This window comes from Zonotrichia albicollis, chromosome 5, assembly GCF_047830755.1.
Source record: "Zonotrichia albicollis isolate bZonAlb1 chromosome 5, bZonAlb1.hap1, whole genome shotgun sequence".
Lineage (NCBI taxonomy): Eukaryota > Metazoa > Chordata > Aves > Passeriformes > Passerellidae > Zonotrichia > Zonotrichia albicollis.
In genome coordinates this window covers 73,788,189-73,798,434 of record NC_133823.1, presented here as the reverse complement: position 1 = coordinate 73,798,434, position 10,246 = coordinate 73,788,189, and the positions used below count along the sequence as shown (strand labels likewise).

The following is a 10,246-nucleotide window of genomic DNA, read 5'->3' as shown; positions in this document are numbered from 1 at the left end:
CTATTTCCCTGACACATTCTTTGCTCTTTACCAGTGCCGTGCACCTCCCACGTGGACTTTGGACAACCTGCAGGAACACCTGCCCTGTGCCTGGCTGTGCAAAGCTATTTGTTCCCTGTGGAATTACCATGGGGCTCCACGTCTGTGACACACACCAATTCAAATTCTTCTGATTCCCACTGCCACTGAAATATCCTGGGCTTCATGAAAGTCTATAAAATACCTCTTCTGGTATCAAATTCTTCAGAACATTCCTTCACTCTCGAGCTGTGACTCAGAAAGGCCAAAAGAAAATATTTAAACCAAGATCTCTCTTTACAGAGGCCCCTCAGCAAGGGGGAAGCTGCTGGGACACATCCTGAAGGATTGTGGTCCTTCCTTGCCGTGGCAGCATTAGAAATGCAAACTGAGGCCAGTCCACATGGACAGACATGCCTGTGTGGAGGACCTTGCCAATAGTTTTGATGGGCCTTTCCTTCACAACAGAAACTAGGACTTGTTAAGCAATTTATTTTAAATAGCTTGTGGCTTTTGAGCACATAGAGCATGGCTGCCTATGAAACATTATCATTAGCAAAAAAGGGGCCCAAAATCTTTATCAGACCCATCTGCCATGAGCAGTTTTGTGCTTCCCTCCAGTACCATCAGAGCTAAAAAATCTGAAGAGCAGTGTAAAGATATATTTCACAAACAGGTTCTGGGTTACTTTTTATTTTATGACAGCCTGTACTGTAGGGAAGTCCAGATAAGTATGAGGAGCTTAAGTGCCTTTGCTGAAATCCTATCCAGATTTAAAATACCATGAGCCTTAGGCTTATTTAAACCATCCAAAACGTAGTTTGCTCCACCAGATCAAATTAACTGCTCTAGGAGAAAGCCAACCTCCACAAGATCACCCATCTGTGTCTTTACAAACAAGTATTGCACTATGGGCTCAGTTAAGTACTTAACACAATAGTGCCTCTGTACCAAGCTTTTCTTGGTATCCTAAAATATATTTATTTTAATTAATGGTAAAACACATTTTCTGTGCTTAAATAGACTCATGATGGGGATGAGGGGTATTAATTTAACTAAACTAAGAACTCTCCTTTTAGAGCTTTCCAGTGTGACTGAGTTTTCAAAGACAACATTTGTATTTCCCTGAAAGGCTAACGGCTCTCATTTGCTGGGGAAATCCAGGCTGTAGTATTAATTGGGAAGGGGTGGGAGGGGGTTTCTTATACTAAACCCCACTCTGCTAGCCTGTTGTTATTATATTGCTCTTGTCATTTTTCTAGAGCCCCATACCTTCTGGGTGGCTTTCTCACACACAGCTCTTCACAGCAGCGTTGCTCCTGCTTCTTCATCGGGGCTCCTCCAAGACTCCCTAGCTGGCCAGCCCACCCCCTTTTATCCCGGTTACCTTCACTAGCCACAGCTGCTGCCCAATTAAGGCCATCACAGCTGCAGGCCATTTAGAACAACTAGGATTGGGGCAAGGCCACTCATACAATACATAGATTTTACTCGGACTGCTGCTGTACTAACCTACATCTGGTGCTACCTGTAGTAAATGTAATTATGGGAAATTCCAGCTTTAACAGCATTTAGTAGCATTTGTGATTGTTTCATTACTTGCTAGAAGTGTGCAAGACTAGAAGACTTTCTTCTCACTGTGGAGTTGTATACAAACTATTTAATTCAAAATGACATTTGTCATAGTAAGAAAAAATATTTTGTGTGATGGACTCTCCATTTTTTTTTTTCATTCTTCAAGTTCTGTTTGTCTGCTTCACAAAGTGCTGTGATATAAAGGGTCCCATGGCCATTGGTTTCGGTTTGCAGTGTTCTGTTCTCTTGCTCACCTGCCTTGCCCAGGAACACTTTTTTAATTGCACAAAGGCCTCTTGGGCGCTTTGAGCCGGGCTCCCAGCGTTGCCCCACCTTTGGTCCTTGTCCCCACCTTGAGGCGTGGGTCCAGCTGAGCAAGGGCCGCGCCGTGCGCCCGCTCTCAGCCGCGGCGCTGGGCGTGTGAGGGTGCTGAGGGCTTACCCTGCCGGGCCTGACAGCCTGGGCTGGGCAAAGGCCGAGGCGGGGAGCACCCTCCCCCTCTGCTTTGGAGGGGGCTTTGGAGGACAAAGCAGCTGATCAGCGATAAGCGTGACAGAGGGCAGGGGTGGACTTTGCCAGCAGCAGCCGAGTGGGAGGTGTGTGTAAATGCAGCGAGAGGAGAGGGCAGAGTCCTGCTGTGCGTTAATCCTGCGTTTCAGGGCGGTGCAAAGTCAGATGCCTGCACTGGGTGTGAGGCAAGGAGCCACGTCCAGCTGCAATGAGGAAACAGCAGCGTGCACAGGTGTGGAAGGGGCCAGGCAGGCTGACAAGTAAGTGGCAAGGAGATGAGGAGAACTTGGAAATGGAGATGCTCAGGCTGCATGTGTGTGTATCCAGTGGTGGTTTACTCCTGGCTGGCTGGATCTGTGATGCACCAAGGCAGCAGTGGCTGAGGGAACCCTGCCTCCCACCATGGGCTGGACATGGGTTTCACCCTGTCCACTGCTTATTTCACTCGCAGAAAACTTGGGAGGATGAGGCTTTCTGGGAGTTAAAAGAGTGGTTATTCCCCCAAATAACTGTGTGGTGTGGGAGCTGTGCAGTATTAGCAGTGTGAGCAGTCCTAACACCGCTGAGCTGATAAACCAGAGTGAATGCACACTGAATCCAGAATGGAAAGGTTTGAGCTTCCTAACAGTTGCTCTGTAACTCAAAAATTGGAGAATCCAGCTTATCTGTCTCATCTCAATAGGCAAGCAAACAGTGATCACAAAATCAGGTCACAACTTATTTAGTTCAGCAGTCTGACAACACTGCCAGGGAGAGAAAAGGGCTCTGAAAAAGGTGACAGGCGAGGGCTGAAACTGTGCAGGGAAAAAAAAGCACCACTTTGGTTTGCGTCACGGAGAAAGGTCAGGGAAAGGGTGTAAGATGAGAATCCCAAGGTAGCAGCATGGAAGATACAAAGGGGAAAACCTTGTTCTTTGGAAGCTGTCTTTGGAGAAAAAATATGCCCCCCGCCCCAGTTTTAGTCAGCTCACAAACTTCATTTATTTGGGGTTCCTTCTGAGAAGCTCCCTGTACAGGAAGGCTCTGGTGGCATCCCTGATGTACCCTGTCCAACAGGGTTGCTTTTAGGAGTTCATAGCCAAGGCTTGTGGAAGGCCTTAGGGATCCCTTTCCCCAGGGAGCCTGGTGCATGATATGAGTAGTGACAATGGCTCTAAATGTGGTGGCAAAGGCTTCATTGCTTCATCAGGTAGCAGACACTTTGTGTGTAGGTGTGACCTAGAGTATAAACCCCAGCTGGATTGAAGAGGAAGGGGGAATACACAGGATTCCTCCTGCTCTGGGAGGTCCCAGAGGGCCCTCCACGTTCTCCTGCTGGTGGCTCAGAGGCCACTCCAGAGCCGAATTTCTTATGAGTTCAAGATGGTGTTTCATCTCAGAGAGGAATGATCATTGACAGGACACTGCTTTGGTTTACTGAACTCTCTCCCTGTAAAAGGAGAAGAACAGGCTGGGGAAAGGCTTCAACCTTCTGTGGCCCGAGAGTCAGGCAGAGTAGCTTCCCTTGTGCAGGAAAAAGTTCCTCCCTCAAATAAACCCCAAGCAAAGCAGAGACCTCAATTAGTGCTTGAGCAAGGACTCGAGGCATTCCCTGGCACGCGTGTTATGCAAGGGTCAGGTTCTGCTGCCCTCGTTGCTGTTCCTCCCCGAAACTGCAGGCACTCACACACATGCCTCAAATGCATGAGCGCTCCCACCTCCTGCTCTGCTGTGCCCCAGAGCCTCCCACTGGGGCTGAGACAGCAGGCCCAGTTTCACTGCTCTGCACCCGGGGTCACCCAGCAGCAGCATCAGCCTGGCAGCACTGCATCCCTGGCTCGTGTACCTCAGCTCTCCTCCTGCCTCCACAGAGCATCTGTAGGAGGGACAGATTAGGTGCAAGATGAACTTGTTGCAATTTTTGACGCTTTAGAAGCTCATTTATGCTAAAGCTGAGAGCAGAGTACATTATAGGACCCACACAATCCACTGAGATTCCTAAAGACAGTTTGATTTTTGTAAACTCTGAAGAATTACTCCACTGGACATCTCATGACTGCACTTGGCCCCCAGTCCCACCTGCCCCCAGCACATAAACACCTGACAGGCAGTTTGGGGCTGGTGTCTCTGGGAAGATGCAGCTCTGGTTACGAAACTGCCTTTCCTCTGCAAGGCTGGGACCCATCCTACAGCCCAGCTCCTTTTCTGCCCAACACACAATCCTCCCGGAATGCTTTCCGTGCCGGGGCGTGGGAACAGGGCCCTAGCCACAACACAGGTACCACTTCCTAATCCTGTGGTGTGAGGAGAGCAACTGGAGGTGCAGGAATGAGGGAGCAGCAGGGATACTGCTGGGCAGCCCCGGGCAGCTGTGGAGAGCAGCAGGGCTGTGGTGCTACCCTGCATTCCTTTCAGCATGGAATGGTGGGCAAGGTGGCCTGGGAAACGCCCTTCCCTACTCGCTGGAAGGCTGGATCTTGATCAGCTGCATTTTTAAAAGAGGGACTCATCCTTAATCTGCTGGGATTAAAAAGGGATGTCATTTTACTGCTCCCCAGAATTGAGGTGGTGTAAACAAGTGTTTTGCAAACCCCGGGACCAACAACAATCTGTCACTGTCAGCAAAAGCAAGTGCTCTGCCTGGACTGGGGCCAGATTGAGCCTCACCCCAAAGCCACGGTCCCACTAATGCTGGTGGTCGTGGCTGCACGCAGGCAGCTGGTCCTGGCCCTGTGGGCTGCGCAGGACTTGCCTCCCGAGGGTTCTTCCTGCTTCCAGCAGAGTTACCGCATCCTTTTGCTGGTAGAAAAGCAAGAAATGGGAGGGAGGGCAGAGAGGCTCAGACAACAGTTCATTGGAATAATTTAAAAGTGCATTCTCCAGTAGGTTCGGTCTGTTTCACAGCTTTTGTTGTGCCTGCGTGGCTTCCTCTCTCAGGGTGGCCACCAAGGTCCCATCTCCAGTGGCAGGGATGCCGGGAGCTGTCTCAGTCGCTGTCGCTGCCGGATTGGTGGGGCACTGCCCCACGGCCGAGCTGCACCCTGAGGCAGGCAGGCAGCGCCGCCCTGCCGGCGGAGGGCGAGACCCTGCTGACAGAGGACGCGCTGCGGGCCAGGGGCTGCGTGGGGAACATGATTGTGCCGCGGGGTGCCTCCAGGAGCTGCCAGATCTCCCCCGACGTGGAGCTGCCCAGGTATTCCCAGGGCCGGCGCCCGCTGCCGTCCCGCACCTGCACCTGGCAGCCCAGCTGCAGCACCAGCACCTTGATGACAAGCTGGTGGCCGTGTATGGCAGCCAGGTGCAGCGGCGTGTACCCGCAGCCCGAGCGCGCGTCCACGTCCAGGGCCAGCCCGAGCTGCCGCGCCGCCGCTGCCAGCTCCTGCAGGCCCGGCCCGTCGCCGTGCTTGGCCAGCCAGTGAAGGACCGTGAAGCCTGATATGAAGTCCCTCTGCAGGGCCAGCTCAGGCTCTTCCAGAAAGAGCCCCCGCACCTGAGCCCAGCAGCCTGCTGACATTGCCACCAGCCAGGCGTGCTCCCGCTGTCCCAGCGGCACCAGGGGCCCCCGGCTTGCGGCGTTCCTAGGGGAGCTCTTGGCGAGCACGGAGCGAGGCTGCCGCCCACAGTCATCGTGCGCCGAGGAGGGGGTGCCCTGCGCCTCCGACAAAGCGAGCTGGCGCCTGATGCTCTGGAAAACAGGCAGCGGTGCTGGGAGCTGGCTCTCTGCGGCTTGGGACGCTGCGGGGCCCTGCGCTGGCCGCAAGGACTGGGATGGGGGTGACCTGGCAAGGGGTGGCTGCAGGGGCCGGGATGGGGAAGGGAGAGTGGCGGACTGTGGCGGGGATTGGGGTGGGGGGGGCCTGGTGGGGGGCAGGATCCCAGGGCCTGACGGCAGTGTCAGGCTTTGACACGGGCGCAGTCTCAGGACTTGAAGTTGGGTTGGTCCCTTGGGGGTCAGCCCCCTGGATCCCCTCGGCAGGTCTGGGGACGGCCTGGTGGGGAGCTGCTGCAGGGACCTGGACTGCGATGGGGGCAGCCTGGTGGAAGCGAGCGCCTCGGGGCCCGACAAAAGCAATGGCGATGAGGAGGGGCTGGCAGGGAGCGCCTGCAGGGAGCGGGACAGGGGCAGCACCTCCGGGGCGGACAGCAGCGGCAAGGATCGGGAAGGGGGCAGGTCCTGCGGGGACAGCGCCCCGGGGCCCGAAGGCAGCAGCGGGGACGGGACGGGTCCGGGGGGGGTTCGCCTCTCCGGGCTTGCTGAGGGCCGTGGAGCCTTCAGCAAGGGCATCCCGGTCGCGGGCTGCGGCAAAGATCGGGGCTGAGGCAACCTGTAGGGAGGCGGCATCCCCGGGCCCGGTGGCGGCGGTGGCGTCCGGGACCGGGACGCTGTGGCAGAGGGCAGCCCGGCGGCAGGCAGCGGCGGCGATCGGGACCGGGGCGGCACCGCGGGGGACAGCGCCCCAGGACCCGAGGGCTGCGCAGGGGGCCGGGGGCGCGCTGTGCCGCCGGGGCGAAGCGCCCAGGGGCCCGAGGACAGCGGCTGGGTCCGGTACGGGGGCGGCTGCGGAGGGGGCGGCGGGGAGCGGGAGCGGGGCGGCCGGGGAGTGGGCGGTGTCCCGGGGCCCGGCGCGGGGACGGCGGCGGCGGCGGCAGCGCGGCGCGCCCGGCGGCACTCGCAGCACGGCCCGCCGCGGCCCCGGGCGGAGCAGCCCCCCGCCCCGCCGGGCCGCCCCTGCTCCGCCGCCTCCCCGCGGGGGCCGCGCCGCCCGTCGGGGTCGCGTCGGGGCGGCGGCGGCTCGTTCTTTTTCTCCTCCTGCTCCCGCTGTTCCTCCGGCGGCGGCAGCTCCTCATCGAGGAGGTCGCGGTACCTGCGGCGGAGGACGATGTCCTTGGAGGCGCCGGGGGCGGCGGCGGGGTGGACGGTGGCCAGGGAGTTGACGAGGCTCTTGAAGTACTCGCGGCGCTCCCGCCGCTGCTGCTCCGTCAGCGCCGGGTCGCGGAGGAACCGCTGGAAGTGGCGGAGCAGCGCCGTGTTGGGGGCTCGCCCCCCGGCCGCCCAGAGGAAGTCCAGCACAGCCTCCTGGCTCAGCTCCCGCGCCATGCTCCGGGCCGGCCGGCTTTCGGTGCTCGGTGCTGTGCCTCGGTGCTCGGCGCTGCGCCCAGGTGCGGCGGGGAAACCCGCCTCCCGCCGCGCCGGGCCTCTCCGCCTCCTCCTCCTCCTCCGTGGCCGGGCCGCCACCCCACGGTCGCCTTTGCCCCGGGTGGCGGCCCGTGGTGGTGCGAGCTGGGGTGACAGCGCTGAGGAGAGGTGACACCCAAGGAGAGAAGCGGGCTAGGGGGGCGGGAGGAGCTGAGCATGCGAGGGTCCTTTGCTGGCGGGCAGCGAGACCAAAGAGCTGCTTATCAGTCATTGTGTCAGTGAACGGACAGGAGGTGATAGGCACAAATTGAGATGCAGGAAATTCCATTTGTGTGTGAGGGAAAACTATTTTACAGCGAGGGTGGTCAGCTATGGGAAGAGGTTGGCTGGAGAGGGTCGGTCTCCGTCCTCCGGGACGTTCAGTGCTCCATGAAACACCCCAACACCAGAGGTGCATCCCATCCTGAGCTGCCCTGTGGTGCCAGACTTAGGAAAATTGACAGTAAAGACTTTCAGGTGTGCTGTGGTTTGGGGTAGCTGTTATTACAACATGTACAACAACTCATGCACAACAACCACACACAAACACCACGAGTGTCTGCAGTCACATCGTATCTCACCACATCTCATCTCTGTATTTGCTGCGTGGCTGAGAGAGGTTGGACACACGATGTGCTGTTGTGGGGATCTCACTTTGTTCTGTACTGCCCATGCTGATACCACAAGTGTGTGCATAACAGCTGAGAGGGATGGTAAGATCAGTGCCCCCTGGGCAGTGTGCCCTGTGCACACCGAACAAATGACAGCCCCTGTCCCAAGCAGTTTGGGGACTGAATAGTGGGCAAAAGTGTGGGAGAGAAGGTGTGCTGGATTTTCTGTTCGCAGTCAGAGAATGGAGGGACTGAGCTCAGTGTGGGCTCTGTGGCTTTAAAGAGGTCTGGATCAGGCCCTAAGTCACACTTCAGAAGCCATCTCTGCTGCAGGCTCCCAGCTATCCATAAATATTTTTAGCTGCCTGTCATGTAAGCAGCTGGAATATCCTGCAGCCTGCTGCAAACCCAGAAGTGTGTGTAGCCCTCACAAACCACGGACAGAGATTGCAATAGATGATGCATACATGTAGGCACACAGTTTGTGGTCACTGGGAGTGGGGCTGTGGCCGAGCATCATCCCCAATGGGCTACAGCTGTGAGCAGCAGGTGACCATTGCTGAAGGAACAGCCATGGAGTGTCCAGGGGCACTGACCAATCACCACAGGGAGCAGAGGGCACACAGGTGCCGTGCATGAACCATGAGGGTATAAAAGGTTCGGCTAAAGAACAAGACTGGTGCTTGAAGCCTTTGCCTGTGGTGCGGTGTTACTGGGTATAGGTTGAGCCTTCTGAACTGGTATGATGATACTCTGTATATTGTGGCTTGGCAAAGTGTATGCCTAACATCTTTGGGAATGTTGAAACAATTCCTGTGGGGCCTCTGGAATGAGGGGCTGGCAATTCCCTTTGGAAGCATTGAAACAGTTTCTATGGGGTTTCTGGAATGAAAAGGCGTTGATTTGTTAGCAATGGGTGTGAAATTTTGAGGCGCAAGGTATTGAACACTAACAGTTGCAAAGAGCTGCGCTAGCTGAGCTCGGGGAAGGTGGCAAAACGTTTCTTTGTGCTGATGTTTTTCTCCCCCTGCTCTTTCAGCATGGATGGCCATATGCAGGAAGGTGTCTGTGCGTGAGTATCATGGAGGAAAGGCAGCTACAGCTCTCCCAGCTCCAGGCCAAGGAAGGACACGGTGAGTCACATCAAGGTTTTGTGAGCACAGGAGATTTTCGTGTTGGTTGAGTTATGCTGATGTGGGAGTATCATGCATCTCTAATCCGGACGAGGGGAAGCTTTGTGTGCCTCACCCACAGGTACCACGAGGGCAGCTCTTTAGATAGGATCACCAGGTTTCCACTAGAGGCTGCACTGGTCCGGGCGCCTTTCCCGGCGCAGGCTGGCTCAGCACCTCCTCACTGGAGCTGTGTGTGCAGGAGGAATTTGCTACAAGAGCAATAATGAGTCTAATGCTGAAGCCTCCCTCGGATCTTGGCATTAACGCCTGACATGTTGGAGTGATAAAAGCGCTGCATCAGCTATGCTTGCCACATGTTCTTGATAGACACCTTTGCATGTCTGTTGGTGCAGCAGCTTTGCTGGTGGGGGCTGCACCTGTACCCGGCTGAGGGCACTGCCCAGGTGCAGATCCTCAGCTGCTGGGGGGGAGGAGGGTCTGGTAGTGCACTTGCATTGCTTCTGGTTCAGGCTGGGGGTGCAGGAGCTGGTGTGGGTGACCCCTCTCCAAGATCAGCTCCCAAGTTCTTCAAAACACAATCATAAAAGCTGCAGGAAGGAGATACCTGGACACTGTAGCCTCTTCAAACAGCCATGTGTTACTATATAGCCATACAGAAATGGCTTCCTTTGGAGGGAAAGGTACGAGCCTGACATTGAAGGGACTACAAATGGTAAGTGCACTGCAAAGGTCTATTTGGTTATCACTACCTTGGGTCATTTACTTGTGCTTTCAGTTTTTATTCTGCTGGCTTTTTTCTTTTGATTCTGTGGATGTTCTTATATGGGGGTAGCTCTGGTGTGTCCATAATTCAGCGTATCCTTCAAGTGTGCAGCAAATAGGGTCTCTTGTCTTCAGTAGCCCTTTGGGGTTTTATGTCTCACAAAGCAGTGCAGGGCCTTTTCTTCATACTTACCTTGGCCATAGATTTGCAAGCAGACATGTTTAGCTTAGCCCTAAGAGTCCCCACCTTTTAGGTAAAGGGATATCATGCTCAACACCAGGATAAGTGTTTGTCAGCTGGAGTGGCAGGGAGCCAACTATGCTTCTCTTCAGCCGTAGAAGTCATTTAGGGGAGTGGGAGTGTGGGCACACAGTTTGTGGTGATTGGGAGTGGGGCTGCCGAGCCTCATCCCCAGTGGGCTCTAGCTGTGAGCAGCAGGTGACCATTGCTGAAGGAACAGCCATGGAGTGTCCAGGGG

General features: G+C 55.9%; 1 protein-coding gene across 1 annotated transcript; it reads right to left on the bottom strand.

The window, feature by feature from the left end:
- Positions 1 to 1,731: 1,731 nt before the first annotated feature.
- SOWAHB (sosondowah ankyrin repeat domain family member B) lies at positions 1,732 to 7,358 on the bottom strand. The gene has a single exon (XM_074542126.1). It carries the CDS (start codon positions 7,178 to 7,180, stop codon positions 5,069 to 5,071), a length of 2,112 nt encoding a protein of 703 aa, XP_074398227.1. The 5' UTR covers positions 7,181 to 7,358; the 3' UTR covers positions 1,732 to 5,068.
- Between the last annotated feature and the right edge of the window lie 2,888 nt (positions 7,359 to 10,246).

What these genes read in the sequence shown, in the direction of transcription:
- SOWAHB (XM_074542126.1), bottom strand. Translation starts at nt 7,180, where the DNA reads ATGGCGCGGGAGCTGAGCCAGGAGGCTGTGCTGGACTTCCTCTGGGCG.